The 24,142-nt window shown below is 40.6% G+C and overlaps 1 protein-coding gene across 1 annotated transcript in view; it reads right to left on the minus strand.

Moving 5' to 3' along the window:
- Positions 1-24,142, minus strand: part of necab2 (N-terminal EF-hand calcium binding protein 2) — a 92,072-nt gene that overhangs the window by 61,794 nt on the left and 6,136 nt on the right. Inside the window, exons 3-5 of the mRNA XM_026311815.1 lie at positions 3,283-3,391; positions 724-749; positions 435-532 (exon numbers count right to left, since the gene is read on the minus strand). Coding sequence (XP_026167600.1) covers positions 435-532; positions 724-749; positions 3,283-3,391 — 233 coding nt within the window. The remainder of the gene's footprint in view (positions 1-434; positions 533-723; positions 750-3,282; positions 3,392-24,142) is intronic.

Genomic DNA, 24,142 nt, shown 5'->3' on the forward strand with positions numbered 1-24,142 from the left:
GTCGGACATGTCAGCAGGTCGTAACTAAAAGTATCGATAAGATATGCCCTCAGACAGAGAGGACGCAAGTCGAGGACAGTGAAATGCACATAGAACGCACCTGCTTTGTGCCTTTTGTGCCTGGCAAGGCAGCTAAATAAATGTTAGAGAAAACCCTGTCACCTCACCTAGTGATTCTAAATGCATGTTGAACAAAGTGGCTTCATTAAACAGCAGTGTAAACTGTCCCTCTTGAGTCATGAACATTTTCCTGTCATTGCTTCTGTTATTTGTACAGTTTTAGGTACAAAAACAACTTTGGAACGCCTCATAAGCTCTCAGTCATTTTGGATCATTTCCTGCCCCTTGCCTGTATGCTCATCTTAATGATGATGTCGCTCAGAAACTGCTCTCATTCCAGTCTCTCTCACACTCAAACATACATACACCAGTACCTTCTTGGTGAAATCCATGGCTTTGAGAATGGAAAGGTTGAGTGTTTCCAGTGAGGCCAGAACTCCCTCATAGTCCCCCATGTGCTTGGCAAAGTAGTCTGCACACACACACACGTGGCACAATACAAAGTCACAAATTAATTTGCAGTGGTTAGCCTGAAGTATCAGAGGGATTTTAATATATTTTTTAAAAAGTTGCATTTCAACTGAAAATGACTTTTTAATAATAGATAACAGAGAATGTAGGCAGCAGAACAAAAGTGTGTGTGTGTGAGTGTAGTCTACTTACCACAGAGTTCCTTAGTGTCAACATTACTAGCACATCATAGAGGAAGAGCAGAGGAAGAGAAAGGGGGAAGGGAGGAAGGAAAGTAGGGAGGAAGGAAGGAAAAGGAAGGAGAAGAGCAGGATCAGAACGAGGAAGAGGAAGGCTTTTTGCATGCAGTCACACACGCACACACACACCTTGACAAAGACACACAGTTGGCTTTTGTCAGGCAGGGAGAGATCTAACCATACAATGACTTTGACAGACAGGGATCTGAGTCAATCCTCTGCCATCAGTCATGATCTGTATAGGGACTCATTTGGCAGCAAATTCTTCATGGCATAAAAGAGACTTTCTCTGATTCACTGACCAGGAAAGAAGAAGGAGAGTAACGGAGGAGCGGCAGGGAGGAAGGAAAAGAAAGAAAATCAAGAAGAAGTAATGAAAGAGGCAGATCCAGCCAAAGGAGATATGACATGTAAATGATAATGGAACAATTGGAGACAGAGGAAGAGACATGCAGGATGATTCAATTTGTCCACATCCTAATTTTAAATTACTGTTCAGTAAATGCTGTGCATTACATACAATGTTATGAAAAATATTTTAATATTTTTCAAATAAAAGCAAAGGTCCTTCATGCTCTGTTTCCTCTGGATGGTCTTTGTTAGACAACCTGATATGATAATGGCCCATATTATTTTATTAAGCTATAGTTTCAGTTTCCAAGCAGGGCATCTGGCAGAACAAATACTTATCTATCATTGTGACAGATGGGCTTTTCAAACTTCCACCAAAGTCTAGTTTTACCCAACAGTAAATGTATTTCCCTGTTTACAATTGACATATGTCACTTAAACGGCATTTGTGTGTAATGAGTACATAAAGTTGTTCTAACATTCGTTTGGCTTTTCACAAGTGACAGCTTGTTTGCTAGTTCCAGATGTAGGCTGCATATTCACAGAAGTAAACCAGTTATTACGGTTTTCTCAGTGGTACAGAAGCCTGATGGGTAACTGAAAAGATTTCCCATCCCTCCAAGTGTCATTAGTCCATGAGTTTCCAACTTATTATAGACAATAATCTATATGTGCTTTATTTGTATTAATTTTTGGTGTAAAACCAAGTTGGGGAAAATTATGTGTGCAGACTTTGCTGGGTTTTTCTCTGTTTTTTGACCAGTCAGTAGCAAAACAGGACAAAAATCACCCACTCCCCCTAACAAAAATGAATAAAACATCAGGGCAGTGGAATCTGGATATCTGAGGTTTCAGCCTCTACCCCCTCTCCTGCACCATTTTAGTACAAGCAGCAAACAGTGAGACACAGCGAGGAGTACTTGAGGGGCTGAAGCTAGAAAGGGTCAAAGACAAGGATAAGTCACAGATGGAGAGAGGACAGAGATGCAGATATGACAGAAACAAGAATAGCATGTCAAAAGAGAGGTGTCAGAAGACGGGAAGAAACCAGAATGACAAGAGGCAGACAGGCAAATGACTGAAAGCAGGACAGTGTCACTTTCTGCTCCGTCCCTCCTCTCCATTCAACAATTTCCTGTTTCAACAGGAAATGCTTGTGCCTTTGTTTTTGCTTTTACTGAACCAATCAATAACCTTATCTTCTGTCACATGATAGTGCTGAGGCCTGTCATGTGGCTGCCAAGTCTACCTAACTCTAATGAGTAGAAATTTCTAACTGCATTCAGTGCAATGAATAAGATTTACGAAACACAACCATTTCTGAGAGGCAAGAAGGCTGAGAGATGAAGAAAAATTTCTCCACTCATGGCTGAACCTGGTGCAGGATTTATATATTGAACCTAATTCAATTGTAAAACAACTATAAAGGTCAGCTTTTGTTCTGCTTGGTTTCATTTTATTGAAGGCCCTGCTGGATTCAGAGGTTGTGTAAATTAACAAAGCTGGCCTTTTGATTAGATCCTACTGTGTCAGCACACTTCCCCTGATTGCAGGAGGTATGAGCTGATTGGCTGATTACTAAAGGGCCAATAAATTGATTTAATGAAAGCCAATCAAAACAAAATGTCCCAGGAGACACTAGACATGGAGAGGTTGATGTCCTGGAGGGTCAGGATGACAAACGCAAAAATAAATGACAAGAAAGAAGAAGAAGAAGAGACAATGAAAGATAGCAACATTTAACATGCACTTGCCTCAGTGTCCACTCTTCTTTCATTATTTTCTCCCACAGTGTTTCTTACCTCCTCTCCTTTTATTATTAGTTTTTATTTTAAAGTGCTACTTGTTTTTATTAAAACAAAATTTAAGAACTGAATGCGACATTCCCTGGCTCTAGGATAAATGACATATTTCACCTAATCATGGCAAACACACACACACACACACACACACACAGAAAGCATGCATGCAGCTCTCCTTTTTTTATGTAAATGATGAGTAACATGTTATTAAAAAGTCACTGTGGAGTGAGCCCACAAACACAAAATGTAAATATACTAGTACTGTATGCAGATCTATTGCATGCAGCTACATAGCAATACTGCGTACTTTATGCAAACATACACATATGGCCATGCAGTCATGGTGTAGTAGCACTAACCTGGTGTTATCAGAGTCGATGGTGTGAAACAGCTTCTCCAGCTCTTCCTCGTTTAGTGTGCCATCAGAGAAGAAAGCCTGGAACTCATCCAGAGACAGCTTACCATCATCTGTAGGACACACACACACACACACACACACACTATATTATTATAGGAATCTGTCATGTAAATGATTTCATTTTAGGAAACTGTTAGCTGCCTTTAAAGGGAATGAGAGGTAATAAAGTGATGTAAGTGTCTGACCATAATTACAGTTCCAGCTCCACCTCCTCCTAATGACACCAAATTCCTCCAAATAACAATATTTTCATTCTGCTCAAGGATGAAAACAATTCACTGTTTGAGGCACTTTTACACTTCACTTTATTCTATGTATGATTTATTGTCGTTATTATAAAAAAGAGACATTTAATACCTGTTTGCTTTCTTGTACCATCTTCCCAGGTTCACAAGCACACATACACACACACAGTGTGATCCCCTGCCTTTAGTGGTTTCTCAAGCTGCTGTGAAATCAATCCTGCATGCACTTCAGTCTGCTACAAACCTTAAGCCGTATCCCTGCTGTCTGTCTGTCTCTGCACTTTGGTAGGCACACAATGCTGATTATGTTTCACAACCTCAAGGCCTTTTGGGAAGCACTGATACCATTGCAGCTCATGAAAAGATGCTCAATTTCTGCGCTAACTTCCAATACCGCTGGCTCTTCTTTTGTCAGTGCTGCATGTAACATGACAAGGTTTCAAACTGTGGCTGTATGGTGTATCTGACAGGGTTTGCTTTTTGTAGCAAAAGTCAATGGTATCATACAACCTGTTAAGTCTAAGCAAGAGTTTCACAAGTTTAATATTAAAATCATGTTATCAGTGTCCTTTGCACTCACTGTTCACCATGTAGCATCCTTCCTACTGTGCTGTTTGCATTATTTTACTACGCAGTCGTGTCTAGTCTGTGCTTCCTGAGATCACTCTATGAAGTTGATTATTGCTTACACCTGCATTCAACCTCCCTGTCAAAATATTTACTATGTTTCTCTCGGGCTAACTTTAGACACATTACCTTAACATAAGTGCACATGTGGTACCATACCTACTCTACTCTACCTCCTGTAGATTTTACACCAGGCTGAAATCCAGGGGTTTACTGACCACTGTGGTTCAAAGTTTCAGGTTCATTTCCCTTTTCGCAGGTGTGCTCAGAGTGAGTGTGTTACACACTCAACAGTGATGCCTCACTATCGAGAACACTAACTGGATTTTCAATTATTGTTTCTCACAAACCTCGGAAAGTTTTTAACTTTTTCTTGACTGGGCATTATCAGGCTCTGTGTGAAACTGCTGTAAAAATGAACTCCTCCTTTGTAGGAATTACAGCCGTGGTACTATACGATTCTGTAGTACACAGTGTAGTGCACATCCAATGTACAACAGAGAGTAATGCTGTAGCAGTCCTAACTTTAGATTATTAGATTGTTTTAAAGCATATACAGTAGGAGGACTAAATATGAAGTGTGGCTTGTTTAATAATTAATAACAGGGTTTTACTTTACATCTAGATCCAATCAATACTGCATTTTAAACCAATCTAACAAGGAGCCAGGCTCTCTTCTTGCTGCGTAATTGTAATCCATTGTGTGCTTCTCAGTTAGTGGACTAGTGGCTCTGCAGCAAGGAGTGGTTATTCATGGATTTGACTCCTTCCTGTATCTAGAGCTAGAGCTAGATATCAAATATTAATTCCTGTGCCCTCAAAGTGTGTTTGTCCTTGAGTGTAGCTGACTGGATGCAGCAGGTTGAGCTATGGGACCACTGCAGAGCGCTGGAAAACCACAGGGACAGGAAGACTGCAGCCACAGAAAATGACTGAATTCAAATGCGCTGCTCCCCACTTCTGCAGCTAAACCTGACTTACATATCGACCCTATGGTCTCAGCTGCAATATTAGGCAAGCACATGTTTATGAATTTGTCTTTCTAACACTAAGAGTTTGTATTGCCCCTTTATTTCTTTCTTTTTTTTATAATTTCTCGCTGCCTCCTCCAATCCAGCACAGCAGGAGTGTGGCTGACACACATTCAGTACAGAGACGAAGAGCTGCACTCTGGATTTAGTTTTGCTCACAGAGTAGAAAGGCTTCACATGGTTTGTAGAAACAGACTAACGAACTGTCATAAAACTTTGTGAAACTTCACAACCAAAGACCGTAGCATTCTATTTGTCCTATCGCCTCTGTACCTCACTTGATGCACGTCTCCCTATTAGTCTCTCTATATCTTTTATCCCTCCTCCCTTCACACTCCTTGGAGATACAAAGTAGAGCCTGTCTCTCAGATGTTGTGCCATGTTGATTTCTGTTGCACATAATAAGAAATGCCATCACAAATTACTTTGATGACACTTGGCATAACCTTTCCTCGACAGAAGTCATGTTTGTTTGAGGAGGACTTCTAAAATCCCACTTCTTGTGTTTACGGCACCAGTCCCACCGTCTCCGTCTGCCTGGGCTCGATTGTTTATTTGGACTCTGTGGCGGTGACTAATTCTAACCTGCTCTTCTCTGGTGCAGTGATGAAGCTGCTCTGAAAGCAGAGGCACTGGGGTTTAATTCAGCAGTGACCCAGTTTGCTGCGTGCAGGCAGCTAGCCCTGTTAGACCCACTTAGGAATTCTCCAGTAACACCACAAATGCAAAAAAGCAAAGCAGAACGCTCACTAACCCCATTTCCTAAAGCATGCAATACTCCCAAATTACACATGTCCAACAACAAACTACAGCCTCTCTAATCCCAGGCCTACGCTGTACTATTGTCAAATGCCCAAATGTAATTCTTTTTCTCTCACATGTAAAATAACGTGATACTTCCTTGTTCTCCATTGTATTCCACTAATAAGTCACCCAGGTATCATGATCAACTAATGAACAGCATCTGTGGAACACTTCAGTGGTTTCCCTTTATTTGACACCTGGCTCTCCAGCTATAACACTAACCCTGACAACCACTCCGTCTCCTCACTAACGTCAGAGGTTGGCAACAGATGAAGTGACGCAAGAGTGAAGAGCATCCTGCCTCCTCTGAAGACATTGTATATTGGCCCTATTTGCAGAAATGATCATATTTTACTGTCCCAAATGGCTGACGGTGGAACTCGTTCTGATGTAAAGGAAATGACCAACGCTCAGAGGCAGCAAAGAGATGAGATGGCAGTCCAGGCAAAGCATAAGTAACTGAAATTGGACAAAATTAAAGAGAATATTAAATAAACTGTTTTTTTCCCCCATATCAGTAGCATGCTTATTACTCACACACACACACACACACACACACACACACACCACAAATAAGCTGTGGCAACTCCCTCAAGACTGTTTATTACAGAGAAAACCCAGAAAATGTTATCTTTCAAGAGTCCTTGGTTAATAACAGTTACACTTGCTAATTTGCTTCACAGAAGTCTACAAGTCATATAACAGCAAAGTTTATTATCATTTTCACACTGTATCTGATTGCAATCAGGCTTAACTATCCATTTTGGGGTTATAGCTGATGCTGTAGGTCACAATTACACTGTGGTTAATGGAGATACATCTTCCCTATGTGCTGAACAAACTTAACGCACTTTAGTATTTATGCTACTTCAAAACTTGACCTCACAGCTTCTGAATGGGCAATATTGTAATTGTCACTCTGCTATATTTACCTGACATCTTCAGTTACATTGTAGATTTTTTATATAGAGCAAATTATCAGCTGATATAGCCATAATAATGTAATAGGGACATTTCTCTGCATAATGAGCACGTTTAAGATGTGACAAGGATTTTGTACAGCTATTGTAATGGCACATCAACATTAAAATAAGTAAACGTGCCTCTCACACGCCCACACAGTACCATAGTTGTGATGACACACTGTCCTTAACCGTCACATCCAGTCTCCTTACCCCAGCTGAAACCTGAGCCAAACTCATAAGCTGATTAAGTTTTGTTTGGGCAAAGGAAAAAAACAAGAAGTATGCTCCATGAACATGTAATGTCATTGAGGTTTCATTATATCAGACTAAACATCCTCTTTTTTCATCACAGGTCTTTGAAAAAAACCACAAACAAAGCAGGCGACTAAAATCCTCTTCATCAGACAATCATGGAAAAAGGCAGGTCTACATAACTGTGGTGCCATCTGTAGAGTTGTAAATTACAGGTGTGGAAAATGATATCAACACACCCCATCATTTTCAGGCTACAGCCTGAACTGACTTTTTTTAGAGTCACTGTTAAACAGATTGAAGCTGCTTTTGCTGTCATTCTTCACGTACAGCACTTACAGACAATATGAAATTGTATTTCCATTCTACTGAATTACTTCAAATATGTTCAAATTAACAACTGATTTGTTTATTTTCACTGCGTGAAACTTGGCTTAACTCTTAAGTCTGCTGCAACAAATTATATATGGATCTCTTAATGTATTGAACTTCTGAGTTTTGTAGTGCCAGTTCACTTATATGCACATGTATATTATAAGATACAGCAACAATAGCAAAAGTGAAAAAATGACCAAACCTGCGAAAGAATCGTTAACACCATCAAGTTGTGCAACTGCGAAAAAACCATCAGCGGTGTGTTTTTCTGAAACTGCAGATAGCCAGGAGCAGTATGTACAAACTAAAGCCCAGTCTAACGTCTATTCTGGGACATGTACTGTATGAGTCAGATCAGCTTAAACACTCTCCAGTATTATATGTCATACATACTGCAGTGTGGACAGTTGGAAAATATGGAGGCCAGCAAGTGCATCTGAGAGCCAGGATCAGCAGCATCTGAGTCAGGTCAGGAAGACTCAACTAATCAAGGTTACTGTAAATGTTAATACGTAAAAGTCAAGTAGGCTTGAGAAGGTGAGAACTTTTGTCAGCATCTGTCTCAGCACAAGGTTGTGGCTAATTTCTAGGAGCACCTGGTAAATGCATCGGTACATTCCTTTTTAGCCATCACTAGTAAAAACACGTGCTGCCACTTAATCGATGCATAATCAATGTTTTTTTGATGCACAATAGAGCAACGTGCATAAGAAATATTTTCATCCTATTGCACTCAGATTTAATTATCTTCAGGTCTAATTTAATAATTCGGACCATTTGGGGTTCCTGTTCGGGCGGTTGATTGATTCAGGTTTTCAGCAGGTCTCTTTTAGACAAAGTTAGTACAAATAGGAGCACTATTTGAAGCAACATGCCAACAGTACAAAGCAATGTGGCCAAAGTCTCCAGGTCACACTTGATACACTTAAAAAAAGTCAAGGCTTTGAGCAAACCTCACCTAAATAAATTCATGCACTGGAGCAATTTTACATTAGCAAGTGGGGCCTATGTTAATTTAGTGCTTACAGAGACCATGTCTTCCAAACCACCAGGATGGCGTGAAAGGGTTAAGGGTGAACACCCAGGGGAGATGTCAGGATACACTACACTGATACAGCTTTAGTGTGTGAAAGAGACAGAGACAAAGAAAAAGCGAGGGGATGGTCAGAGCGGTGGACCTGCTGCGCCAACTGCTCTCTCCTTTCTTACTGCAGACCAAAGAGAAGCAATTAGCACTTCCTTCTTCCTGCTGGGCTCCGCATTCTGCACACGGAAACACACACTGAGGAGCAAGAAAAATGTAGCATGCCTTCACTGCACCTTCTGTCACTAAATGTCTGAGACACATTCATAAAGCCCATCTCCACATTTTCACAGTATTTGAAGTATGTGTGTATTTAAAACTGGCATTTCCTTTTGCATTTTCACCCTCCAGTCTCTCCTCTCTCTTTCTTGCTGTTTATTATTATTTTTGGGGTGCTACATGATGGGTTGTCATAGCAACAAGAAAAGGGGAATTGACCATCCTTCCAGGCTCAGGGTATCACCATCGCTTTCTCTTTCTATACACCATTAACACACACACACACTTCTGTCCTATTTCTTGGTTTCTGTTATAATCCTCTTGATTTTAACAGTAGAGGATTGCTTCTATGTGCTGGTATTTCCTTCTTCGTCGAAATGATCTCACCTTTTTCAAATAATTCGTATCAGCAGTTGTAAGGGAGAGGAAGGTGGCTGGTTGTGCACGTGTGTGTGTGTGTGTGTGCGTGTACGTGTGGCTGCCAGTAAGCTGTTTCATCTGATAGATGAGGAACAGGAGTGATTCTCAGTGAGCTGTCAGCTCTTGGCCTTTCTCCCTATCCATCATCACAACCCACCTGGAACACACACACACACACACACATATACACTGTAAAATAATTTGGTATCTCACTTAGCACTCCCTCAAGACAGCCTGTTTCAAAAAGAGTAACAGCAGTGTCGTCTTTTTCAGTTTCCTCAGTTGCTGCCTCAGTTAAATTGTCCTTAAGCAAGAGACTGGTCTGTCTCCACAGTAAGCATGAACAGATTTTCTCCTTAACAATTACACACAAGGGTGCGTACTATTCATGGCTAATATGCCATGATCAAATAATAACCTTTGACACTGGTGGTACAAATGTCCATTTTAAAAGTTCATGAGCCATCCTCACTCTCAGAAACGCCCTGACAGCAGAACATTGAGCCACTGCTCTGCCAATCTGTAGAGAGTTTGTTATGGACTCTTAAGGACACCCAGGTATTTCCCGCACAGATGCATTATTAACCAGGATGATGATTCAGAGGACATGTGAAACCTTGATGAATACCTCTAAAATAAAAATGTACTAGACTACATATGGTAAATCTAATCAGTTTGAAATTAAAAATAACCACTGAGGAAAATCAATCTAAAGCAAATGTCAAGCCTCCACATATTTCATAAAGTACTGAAATGAATAAAACTCAATGGAAACCAACCTGAAATAACAGTCCTGTCAGTCCTGTCAGTCCAATCAAGATGCTGTGCCACTTTCTACACGCCTGGATCATCTCTCAATAAATACTATACCATCTCCATCATCATTTTAGTGCACCTGCCCAGCACTAAGGCTTTTGAGTCTTTTCTACAGTACACAGAATATCAGCTACGGTAGTACAAGACAAGCATCCAACAAAATAAACACAGTTCAAATGTCTAGAAAAAGCCACATTAAAATGTCAAAGTCTACGATGTGTAAACTGAATAAGCAGTTTGAGGTGGGGAGTTAGTGCATCATGGCCCTCTTAATTTTTAATAAAAACAGAGATGTGGGTCATAATTTGTCTTAATGAGAAGGATATGATGCTCTTCATCTCCTCAGTGACAGATGGTTCCCTGGTGTAAACAGTACGTTGTGTGTCTGTCTGGATGAAGAAATGAGCCCCAGTATATGATCATGAGTCACTCTTATCTATTTTCTGTCTCGGAGCAGAGTGAAATGATATGTAATCATCATCAATCTGCTGGGTGAACATAATAATGTTATTATTGGAGGTGTGTGGCTGCACACAACACAATGGTGTGGAGACGATGTGTGTGTGGTTTCTATGCCCACACACAGTCCAGGAGGAACTGTATATGTGTGAGGGCCTATCCAAATGATAAGTAATCCTTGGTGATGACAGATAATAGAAGCATGTCAGCTAGTGCAGATGACTGGCTGCGGATCCTACCATCTGAAAGCCACTGGCAGCTTCTCCTGCTTCAATCAGCCCTTTGGGGAGTCCTCGTTTGCACAAATGGTGTTTTATGGTTCCTGTTACAGCCAGATATGCTACTTCACCAGCCAGTAATTGACTACCATTGCCCACGATGGCTCTTTTTTAATGCAGCGTGATGATGTTTAATGGTAGATAATAGAACATCAGCGCACTAAATGAGGTTGTTTCTGCATGTCATGTTGGCCCTCTTTGTTGTTAATGTTATCACATGGCGTCGTGGTGGCTCAGCAGATTAACAAGCTTGCCAAGGAAGAGGTCCTCATTGTGTTAGTGCATAGAGAGACTTGTTCTCATTACAGGCTTCAAAATATCTACTTTTATTGAACATACCATTGACAGCCTCTAACAAAAATGTCCCCCATCACTTCAAAATCCTGCTGTATGCCCAGTTTTACAGTTCATTTTAGCTTGCTTTCAACTGCAAAAAGCCAGATGAAACAAGAGATGTAAATAAAAAGGTTGCTGGCTGTCATTAAACAGAGTCATTGCAAATGTTCTTTTACTTTCCAAGTGGAGCCTACGACCCTACACCTGGTGGACAGTTGTTATAAAAATGAGTCAAAATTAAAACTAATATATATTTTATTGACAACCAATATTATGCCAAATGACGCTCCCTGTAAACATCAATAAGGGAGTAAGAAAAAATATTTACTGAAGAAACAAGTATAATATGTATCATTGTGTGGTTACCAGTGAAAACTAATGTTATCATATATAGCAGTGATTCATGTATCATATTAATGACACTATACATAGCACTTCAAAGTTAGACTACCATTAATTTGAAAAGCTTGATAACCAATTTCAAATTAAAGTTCTATTTGTTAGACAGAGCCATAGTAACATGAGACAGTAGAGAGTAAACTTTTTTCTCTGAAGGGATTACAAGTGGAAAGTACTACAGTACTTATATTGCAGTTGCTAACCTGATCAATGCTCTGTTACAATAACAATGCAGGGGTTAGCCTGTTTAGTATTAGTGTAGTCATAACGTAGCTCTTCTCGACTGCTACAATTTTAGCTAACAGGCTGGAGTGGCAGTTTAGTTTTACAAGATTTTCCTGTTAGCACATGTTGCTGCGGCCTCCACAGACTGATGATTAATGGAGCTGTAGAAACGTTGGACAGGAATAGAAAAAAGGCAATGCAGAAGTATGGAGAATGTAGAGAGGAGGGAATGGGAGGCTCAGGGAGTCCGACTAGCTGTAAGGAAAAACGGACTGAATCAAACACATGAAATAGGAGAAACCTGGCTGGGGGGAGGTGACGAAAAACGGATTTTCAATAATTTTCTAATTTTCTCCCTTTTGGTCCTTGTACTTCAGGCTTTCTTCTCCTGTTTCCTCATTTTCCCCTTCCCCTTTGTGACCTCCCTTCTACCAACAACTATACACTCCTTCTTTTCTCACAAACAATTACTAATAAAAAAACTGCTAATAGAAACGTTCACACCATCCTCTCCTTCTCTCGCTCTTTCTGCCTTGGAAGGCGACATCCTCGTAAAAGAGCATATAAGAGAAGTTTAAAGGTTTGATCAAAGTGGGTTAAAGTTAACTTTCTGTTGGTGAGCAATGGGATGAGACGCTTCAAGGCAGACCAGTAACAAGGCACATGGACACCCACCCCAACAGTGTGGATGGCAGTAAATCCTCTCTGGTATGATTCAGTAAATCTCACCAACAGCTTGAATGACACACTGGTCTTTTAAAATAAACACAATTTTCTATTACTTTCCACCTACTTTTCTATAAGAATTTGTATCACACTCAGGGACTCAGATGCCACGGGCAGTTTCAGCCTGAAATATATCACGATCAGCCTGAACAACAGTCATGCTGCAGCACATTCATCTGATATCACTTTCTTCATACGAGTACTGTTTTGTCAACCAGCTCTGGTGCCACACAGCCCCCCTTTAATAGAGCTTGTGTCAGTAAGGAGAATACTGTACTGTGTATGCTGCCACGTCTACACCATCCACTGCTTTCACACAGAAACACTGATCACACGGTCAATTTTAGCCTCAAGTTTGTAAACCAACAACAGAGGATGAAGCACATGCTATGTGTTGTTGTTGCTGACTGAAATCATGTCAGCTACTATCAGCTGAAATACATTTTTTAACAAATCTAATGTCAAGACAAAATTTTTAAAAATTGATTTTTTTTTTTTTTGATTATTAGTGTAGCCAAGCTATATATTTAGTGAACACAAATAATGTGAGTAAGGGCAGTCTTTGCATGAACGTGACTTGTGGTGTCTGACTGATGAAACAAATTGAAATGTAATCATTTTGTTTATGTGCTGTTTTTTATTCAGGGTCACTGGTGACTGGAAAATATCTCAGCATGCACTGAAGAGAAAAGAAAGGAACACAATGGGCCAGTCGTCACTGTTAACAGAGTCCCATTCAAAGTCTGACCTCTCTGTGTTGAAAAGAAAAGCCCAAAGCTCCAAACAGAAAGGTCCCAGTCTGGGATTTAAACCCAGGTTGATCTTGCTGTGAGGTGACGCTGGAAACCACAGAGCCACGATACAATTTGAATTTTGAAAGCAATTGTTTTTCAGGCTGAATGGCAGCATGAGCTGCAAAACAATTCCAAAGTGACATGTGTGCATCTGTAGGTAACAGATGTGGAAGTAGATGCCAGCTGTGAGGTGAATATTAAATCTAACTTGACAATAAATCAGTGAAGTGTGTCGATAATACGGGAGCAGCTGTGATGTGAGGGCAGAAACATATCTGCAGGTGTGGAGAGAGGCAAATAAACATTAAAATCACACTCAATACAGAGGGGACTGCTAAATACAGTTGTGCTCATAAATTTAGATTCCTCTGACCAGAAACTGGCCACTTTAAATTATTTAAATGAAAGAAAACTTTTCTTTATAACAAGTTGTCAGATAGTGTCTTTCGTAATTGCAGTTGTCATGATTCTTAAAACACAGACAAATGTTTTACATGTCGAGTTATATTTTCCAAAATTGGCCAATATTTCTCAGTGTGTCAGGGGCATGTAAATTTATGAGCATAACTGTATTTGACAGACTGCATTATCCAATAGAGTATTTCCACAGTTTACTGCAGAACACAGCTGGGTCAGTATATACCATACACAGTTTGTTTAGACTGACAAATGCGTCCAGCATGATTGCAATCTCTGTTTCATCATCTTCATTGTTCATATAAAATAGTTCCTCGTTGTCCATGGTCACATCTTAAGCTCGCTTGCTTTGTTCTGAAATGGATTCCAAACAGACATTTCATTCACAAATGTGAATTTTACATGGAGGAAAAGTCAGAGGCTTCATCCTCTGTGGACCAACAATTCTGTACTGACATAGTAAACGAGTTGATTATTTGTTTATTGTTATTATCGCTGATATTTTTGTTGAGTGACTAATGGATTAACTGACTTTCAGCTGTAAGCTTATCCCCCTTAAAATAAAAAGTTATACTCTATTTTAATGCGTCCTCAGGTTGGGGGTGTCCGCTGAGTGCAGATTTGGAGCTAATGGCTCGTAGTTATGCACAGTTTCTGGCAAAGGCAAGTCGTCAGCATGCTGCTGTTAGTCCTTTGCTAAGGAATTTTTCTAAGGGGGGGGGGGGGGGTAGGGATTAACTTCGGTGTCATGGAAACAGCAGCCCATAAGGCCTCATGGGAGGAAAGCAGAGGGATGCTGTAACCAGGGGCAACTAGGTGGTAACTAAGGTTACTGTATCCTCAATCTGAGCAGAAGTAAACTGCTTGTTCAGTCCTTTATTGCAGAATACTAAAAGAGGAAAACAATCTACATTTTTATCTGTTTAATAAATAGTTTTTGGCTGTGTTGATATGAATGTATAACATAACTCTTTAACTAGTCAGTTGGTGAATTTCAGTCTAAATGCATGTGTACTATTAGCCTTGGACTCAAAGACAACCATGGCGTAATATCATCAAGTTTAGTTCACAGTGATTCTACAGGTTTACCAAGTTCTCATAACAGTGCAGATAATACAAGGCAAAGGTTGGAAACTACAAATTTATAAAAACAGTCACCGCTTGAGGAAACTCGATCCTGGGTGATCCTCGTAAGAGACCTTTAGGGAAAGATATTAGGCACATGACACACTCCCATATTCTGACACACCCAGCAAAGCCACGGTGTTAATTATATGGCATGTAAATGTCATGCCTTAAGTGCCCCTGGTGCTTTCAGGCTTTCTTACCATAATACACCCAGATTCTAATCAGAGCACACACTTCCTCTTCTGAGTGCGACTTTCCAACAGCTTCTCATTAAGAGAGAAAAAGTCAGAAATTAGCAGCCGCTGCTCTTGGAAGAACAAATACCAAGCAGCTTTGTTTCTGATCATCAGCACTGTCAATCATTTACTGCAGCTGTGTTCGCCATGGCAACCCCACCACTGTGGCAGGTATTTCCTCTGCTGCTAATACTGTTATCTGGTGACAAGCGTATTTCATGGTGAGATAATGAATACTGCTTCTAAAACATGGACTGTCAGACAACACATGCCTAATTACGTTTTCTGACAAAATCCACACCATCAAACTAGGTTGTGATTGTAAACTATGAACATTTACAATCAGATTCTATTGTTGCCCATTTTTACCTGCAGGGACTAATTGTCACTGCAGCATTTACACTGACCTCCAAAGACCCAAGCTCTGACACATTTTTAACTAACTATACTAAACATTGTCTTTGGACAGAGAATGATTTTAGGGAAAAAAAATAGATTTTGCATTATTTTATAGCATAAGACAATAAAGTCAGTCAGTAGGTTGTAACAAAGCATGAAAGTATTTATTTCAGTGCTTCAACATCCATCTAACCACTATCTATACCCACTTATTCCTATTTACGGGGATCAGCTAGAGCCTATCCCATCTCTCTTTGGGTGAATGTCCAAAATACTAATTTGCTGAGATTTGAGTTAATTATATTGGTGTGTAATATCCATTTGTTCACTCATCCATCCATCCATCCATCCATCCATCCATCCATCCATCATCTATACCCGCTTATTCCTAACCAGGGTCACAGGGATCTGCTGGAGCCTATCCCAGCTCTCTTTGGGTGAAAGACAGGGGTCCACCCTGGACAGGTCACCAGTCCATCACAGGGCCACATAGAGACAAACAACCTCACACACTCACACTCACTCCTATGGGCAATTTAGAGTCACCAATCAACCTGACATACATGTTTTTGGACTGTGGGAGGAAACCAGAGTACCTGGAGAAAACCCACACAAGCACAGGGAGAACATGCAAACTCCACACAGAAAGGCCCCTGATGGGTTTCAAACCAGGAACCTTCTTACTGTGAGGCAACAGTACTAACCACCAATGCTTGAACATGGCTGTGGAAAAACAAAATGGCAAATGATGTAATGTAAACCCAAAGTGTAAAGTTATCATTTGGAGACGCAGGTAGAGTTTACCAAATAAAGTGATAAACACCACAACACAGCTCCCAGTATGCAAGTGCAGACTACACAAACACTTCTTGGTAGCTATCCTCATGTTTTTCATGAGGTGGTTCAGGTGGCTCTCCAAAAGGGACATATGGCGTCTCCAACTGAACACATGGTCACCAAATTAAAGTCTGAATCAGTAAACACATTTTTTGCTAACATTTCAGATAGTGGAGCACTTTAAGTCCCATATTTCAACTTTTCAATTAGTTTACGGTATTACCTCCAGGTGCCCAACTATTAATGCAGCCCATCACTGACTACCAATGGAGCAATGGCACTTTCTGGAAATTGAGGCACAGCTGAACATGCAAAACATCAGAAAAATCAGCTGTACAAAATAGCTCAAAATAAATAGAAAACAGTATGTACAAGCTCAGTGTCTCCTAGCTCTGCCCATCCCAGGCATCTATAAGCACAGAGAGAAGATAAAGCTGTAGTAAGGCTCAGTTTCCAAACGTGTGAAAATAAATGCACAAAACACAGTTTCTGCTGCATGTATGTATTATTGAGCACACAACAGAGAGGAACAGTTATGCATGGCCTTATTGCCAATTCAGATGGCATGGGAGTATGTTCCATAGCTTGTTAGAAAGAATCTCAGCTTTGTGCTGAGTATGCAACCCTACATTGTCCAAATGCAGTCAAAACCAATGTGAGGAAATGTACATTTTCAGTACACACTAACTTATGCAAGTTTTACACACCACAGAGAATTGCCCCAGTGAACCCAACAGACACTAACAGGCTAGTCTGTGGGCCGAGAGAGAGTTTAAATTCAAGACACACAACTAAAAAACAAAGCGTGTGTGTATGAAAATCCAATATTTTAATGAACATGCTGCCATCTTCTCAGTCTTTTCAAAACTGCATAATACACTTTAATCCATGTCTCCTATTCCATATTCTCCACTGCATACACTCACTCACACACACACACACACACACACACACACACACACACACACACACACACACACACAGTTTCTGGGTATAATCTGTTCAGGACACAATACAGCTCTGATCTCTGTTTGTTTTGATTCTGAGGAGGATCTTTGTGCGAGAGAGTGGCTGAAAGGTTACATCAGTGAAATAGCAATTGTCTCTCAAACCTCCACGCTTAAGTAGAAAATGTGGCTGGACTAATTAATGGCTTTGCATTGTTCCTGATTACTTGTTTAGACTAATAATTTCTGTGGCCTTTGGTTTCAATCTTTTCCTTTCTCATAAAGTCAATCAGTAGTCTGAGGACAGGTCAGGGTAGAGACAACTGGGAGGACAGGATAAAAAAGAGTTGGAAGAAAGGGAGGGGGGGTATTAGGGAGCAAGATGGAGGAGAAAGAAAAAGAGAAGGGCAGGCATGGATGGGTGAGAGTGATAAATGTCCACTCATCCCACAGGAGGGTCAAATTTGTTGCAGCAGCGCTGCCAAATGTGGATCCACTGGGGAGTCCTGCCATGCAAGCACTGAGGCCTAGTTTAAAAAGCTGTGGTGCAGCTCACACTGCTGCGGGGAGGGAGAGAAAAGAAGCTGAATGTAACAGAAGACAGACGAAAGAAAAAGGAGGAAGGAAAAAACGAAGAAACAACAATCAAATGAAAAACTGAATGAAGGACAGAATGAAAGAAGAAATAAAACTGACAGTACTGTGCAGGACCCCAATTGCCACATATAACATCTGTAGTAGACTGAAAAAGAAAGCAAAACATTTTTACAAAGTTTTGTATATTCTTGTGACTATCTGATCATCTGATTAAAGACTTCCATTATAATCTACTTTACTCAGACTGAATTCAAAATGTTGCGCCCAAATCCAACCATCCTCCACTTTGCTATTGAAAAAAATGTTTCTATTTCCGCTATCTGCTAGAACAGCTTTGATTTTATATTTCCGGTGAATGAGCTGAAGAGAAGGGGGATTGATCCCAACCGAGCAGTAAACAGAAGGCATCAGGTGAGGAGAAAGTCTTCAAAGGCCATCTTAGCTCTCAGCCTTTGATCCAAATCCAGACAACCAAGACCGTGAATAAAGAAACTTCAATCCCTTCTGGTCTCCTCCCTCCCTCACACGTTATTCTGTAGGCCACAGAAGGTATGCACAGAACCCGTTTCACTTTTCACTCTGCTGTTTCCTTCACCTCACTCCTGCACCACATTAGTTCATTCACACCTCCTGGTTTATGTGGAAATCTTAATTAAATGTAATATTGATGCCACTCATGTCTAAACAAAAACATGAAGCCAGGAGACTGTGAGCTTACCTTAGCGTAAAGAGTGAAAACATGGGAAACAGCTAATCTGGCTTTGTCCAAAAGTAACAAAAATCAGCAGACAAACAGCTCTAGAGGTTGGGATTATTTTCTTATTTTCTCCTTGCTGTGCTGACCGGATGAAGATAGTCAAACAGCCTTGAGGCCAAATATCATGGTCACATTTTACTGATTGCTGAATGATGAAAATACACATTTGTCTAAATCCAATTAACATATAGAAATAGTTGAGCTTAGACAGAAAGAGTTTCTGTTTCTTTTTCTTTCATCCTTTTGGAGTCCAGGACTGTGCAATATGAGTTCAATGCTCCAGCACCGTGCAGAGTTTTAATTAACTTGAGAACAACCAGCCACGCGTCTCCAACCCTGCAGCCAACATGCACTGAGATGCTGAGATGACGAAGACTACTTTCTGTTGCCTCTGACTTCATCTGCAGGTCCAGAATACAAATTGAATACAAACGGCCAATAAAACACCACCAGGTGATAAGTTGTATTTGTTTGCCAGACAAGGTCACAAGCATAAAAGAGTGACTTGATTGATGTCCCATCATGGCAGCGATTGCCGTGTTTAGCATATGGATTCAGTTGTCTGGTAACACAGAACAAGAGATTCAGCCTGTTTCACTGTCAAAAGGAGTCTTGGAACATGTGGCATTTTCACACATCTAAACAGCATTTTCAAAATGAAGCTGGCGTAATGTGGCCATTAGTCCCAGGTTCTTTTACCCTCTGTGGACAGCTGACAGTAACGACGTGTTTGCCATGTACATGTGGGCAATTTACGCCTTTCAGGATAACAGGGCATTGGGTTGTGTCTTACCTCTAAAATTATTGTTTTACTTTTAACTTCTAAAGAAAGTCAAAATTTGTATTAGATTTTTATCTGCAGAACTTCCCGCCTGTTCTGTCAGCTCATCTCCGTCTCCCTCGGCGTGCAGCACTCTGGGACTTGTTAGAAACAGTGTCAGTGATTAAAGACTGCAGGTAATTAGATACACATGACACCATTCTGACTGACTGATGAGCTGCAGTGTCTACCAGCAGATGAGACAAGTGTTTTACTGTCACAGTCAAATCTTTCTTACCGTACCAGATGGAGATTTAATGTTCATGTACATAATGTACATAAGTGATCACGTTGATAATTTGGAGCATTGCTCACCATATTTGAGCTTCTACTGCTCTTTGTTTCCCACAGATCTGAGATGGAGTTGTGGTGGCAGCTGGTGGAATGGGCTGCCACTACTTGCCAGCACAAAAGTGGTTTACTACATACAACAAGCAAAAAGGAAAGCTACAATGCAAAACCCTGATATACTTAGCATACAGACACGAGAACGGTATCGGTCTTCAAATGTGCTGAGACAACAACCGTAAAAAGATCCACGGTTTGGAAAACACACCATTAAGACACATGTAAGCCAGCTTCTTTTTAAGACTTGTGTGCCATTGAATCAGCTGGCTCCCGCTGAATAAACCATGAACTCAATGCTCCAGCACCAACCCATCACGCTGTGCCTTCCCCGGCTCATCTCTCGCTCCTGTCTCGCCCTCATATCTGCCACTTGTCAGTCTGTGTACTCCACTGCTTTATGTCTTGCTTTTCTCTCTGTGCTATGCTTTGTGGACAGTAATAGTTGCAGTGAGCTCTCTTTTCATAGAAGTCCTTGTCCTCAGCTCATCCATCTTCAACACATACAGTATATTTATATTCCTGCTCCTTTGACACCTTTTTCACTCTGTTGCACTCTACATCTCATACATTTCATTTTTATCATTTTTAACTGCTCTCCTCTGCCTTTGTTTAATTTTGTTCTATCATTATTTATTATTAATTATCCTGCAGTCGTGCCAGTGTTTGCCTCATTGCTCCAACCCAAATCATTCATGCAAAGTCAATGCAGTTGTGTCACAAATCTCTAATGAAAAACACTTAATCTCACGACGGTAAAAGTTTCAAACGGCAATACGCATCCATACTGAAGTGATGAGTCTGCATTTTCAAGCAAAACTCAACACTATTGAAACAAACTGCCCAGTCATACCACAAGGTGCTATAGTGCTATTCATCTACGTGCAGAACCTGCGCTATTATAAGCTTGGTGAGGGTTCACAGGCTAGTTTTTGAGCTACTGTAGCTGGCAGGCTAATGGAACATGCTACCACCAGATCAATCAGCAGCTGGAAGATGCCATGTCTTAGTTAGAGCCCTCGTTGAACATGTATTGCCCACCCCTAAACTAGTCCAGCTGATTTGACTGCTGTCATGCTATTGAAAAAGCATTATCCATGTACATCAGTCCCTTAAATGTAGTGCAGTCGGGCCTTACTTCATCTGCTGTAGGCAATGAGAATGGGCATTCAATGGTGATTAGCAGCATAAGTGCTGATATGAACATAGTTGTGGAGATTGTAAATATTAATTGCACCCATGGTTACACAGATGTAACCATGGGTGCAACATGGTGGAATTTAAAAGGGGGTTTTTACAATAAACTCTTTTATTGTGGAAACAAGCAAAATGAAAACAATTTCATAATAATGAGCTGAATTGTATAGTTGCATTATTTTACAATTTCATGGTCATATTCTAAAATTGCCTCTATTTGTTCAAATAATATGTGTATTTATTCAGATCATAATGAGTGATGAGCCCTGTTTGGCCACACTGAGCAGAAGCAGCTGCACCCTGCTGTTTTCTTTTAGCTGCTATGTTGAAGTCATGACAGCACAGCTAAACAAGCCTCCCTTTACCCTGTCTGCTCTCTGTCTTTATGCCAAACTGTGATGATAATTAGCAGATGGCACATGAGTAACAGGGCAAAAAGCAAGAGAAAAAAAATAACATAACCCACTAACTGCTGAGAAAACAGATCCAGAGTTCCTCCATGCTTCCATAGTTGTCTCAGTTGTGTCTCTGCTCTGTAGCTAAAAGGTGTCATGAATATGTTGGATGCTTAATGTGCACAGCACACACAGTGTTTCCACCAGACTTTAAATAACACTGTGGCTTTGGTGGAGGTGTGAGCAGGGGATTCACAAACAATGGTACTAAAAACTAACAAACAAACACAGAGGATTTACTAAAGTAAAACATCTCATTGTTTTTAATGTTTGTATAAGCAGTACACACGTCACACACAGCCGCTGTCTAATTCACACAGGCGTTGTCTGCTACACTGCCATAGTCAAACTAGCCTGACACCAAATACACATAAGACTTACACACAGTTGCACAACCCAAACACATACTTCACAACACGGTGACTGAGGAGGTCAATGTTCACACAAAGTCTACAGTAATAAACTACAATTAACTCTGTTAGATAATAGCAAACACCTTTAGGTTTGACCACATATATCAGACACAGAACGAGGAAAACATCCAACCTTTGAGTGGACAGAACAGACCAAACCCTGTATTTACAGGTGTCTGGCCTGACATTTTTATTTTACCTGTAAAGTTTCAAACTGGTATTTTGGATGTGCTGCAAATGCAAAGATTAATCTGAGTCCTGTCAAATGGCCAAACACTTGGCTTGAAACATTACTGACTGCATACAAACACACACGTTACTGTACGCTGCAAGCTCAGACAAACTGATACATTTATTCTTACGTTACATGCTCCCACACACACACACACACGCGCGCACACTCCTTGGCTTGTTGTTTCTGCAGCTTGGTGGCAGGAAGGCAGGCCCTGAAATCTGTGCTTTGAATGTAAAGGCAAAATTTGGCCAGTTAAACCTCAATTACTGCCCCGTTGTCAGATTCACCACGCTCTGTTAATACATGACTCTTTTCTCTCTGTTGCTAGCCTTAGACTTCGCAACCTCCTGCCTCTCTTTCTGTCTATCTCTACCACCCTGTACCTTCTTTTTAACAATTCTTTCTCTCTAAGTCATTAAAACAGTTCCCCGGTCTTCTCCCAGGAGAGAGAAGGAAGATAAAAATAGCTCTCCTTCAGCTTGTCTTCACGGGCTCTGTCTTTCCAGGCTGCGTTGCCTACATCAAATAACTACGTTTCTCCATAACACCCAGTCTTTGTTCTTCTCTCTTCGTTCCTCTCTCACTCTCACTCGCTCTGTAGTCCCTCACAGAATCACATGTCACATGTCTCATGTCATACCTGTGTGTTTGCAGCCGCAATGGAGCTGTGGTTGAAACACCCATAGACTGTTATAATAAAGATGTAAACAATTGCTTATTGGTGATGAGGGACAAAGCTGCTTTATGGCTGGTTCCACTGGTCTTTGCTCAGGATAAGAGCAGCACGAAAAGGAAACGCAAACTTTGTTACTGTACGTCTTAACTGACGTTCCATATCTGAACAGTTGGGGATTGGGTAGTTGAAGCATTTTAAATGTTGACAGCTGATGCCACACTGTGTTGTAAAAGCATACTAACTCTCTGAATTACCCCAGGCTGTATAAGGATGTCATCTTCAGCAATGAGTGTCAACATTTAAATTATCTGTAAACATTGTTTATATTCATTGGTCTACAGCTTCAAGTGATAAACGGAATTTATGCAGTGTATACACACACACACACACACACACACACACACACACAAGCACACAAACACATTGTGCTAACAGCTAATGGAAGATAACTCAACAGTTGACTAGGCAACAACTAAATACACCAGCATGGTAGTGTGCTTTAAAGTGAACAGATGCCCTCTTTATGAAGATATATTTTGGAAACTGCAGAGAAGGCAAGGAAGTATTTCTACACACACACACACACACACACACACACTAGAAGAGGAAATGGCCATCTGCTGCTATAAAAGCAAAGCTTTTTAGGCTGCTTCCACATTAGTTAAATTCTTTTTTGTTAACAACAGAGATGGGGGAAAAAGAGATGAGAGATGACAGAAAGATAGAGCAGGAACAGATTTAAAGGGAATGAAGAGTTAGAGTTTTGAAGAAGATAAAGATGAATAGAAAGTATTGGAACACAGAGGGTATAAACAAACTATTCATTGGCACAGCTACAGAGTCAAATAAACTTTTCCCTTTGAAAACATAATGTCCCAACACGCTAAAAATACAGAACACTGCAGCAGCAGCAGCAGCAACAGCAGCAACAACAGCAGCTCCGACACCAGAAAGACAGGGCTTATCAATTAGTTTCCAGTTACTTTTCAAACAGTAGTTAGCTTCCAGCCTTTAACAATAATATTAGTTCCACCTGTGTGTAAATAATAAAAATGTCATCAATGAGAAAGGTCTTTAACCCACAACAAAATGGTCATCTTTGCATCTCACATTTTTCTGTACTCTTCACCTTGTTGCAGTTAAATATGAGTCTCTCAACCCATTGGCTGCCCAACACAATACTGGAAATGGTCTTAGCGTAATGTGCCACGTTAGTTATACAAAGGTACCATATGCATGATGCTGATGCAGACCAGCTGATGTGCCACATTTGAAACGGTTAAAATG

Source organism: Mastacembelus armatus, chromosome 6 (assembly GCF_900324485.2).
Source record: "Mastacembelus armatus chromosome 6, fMasArm1.2, whole genome shotgun sequence".
Lineage (NCBI taxonomy): Eukaryota > Metazoa > Chordata > Actinopteri > Synbranchiformes > Mastacembelidae > Mastacembelus > Mastacembelus armatus.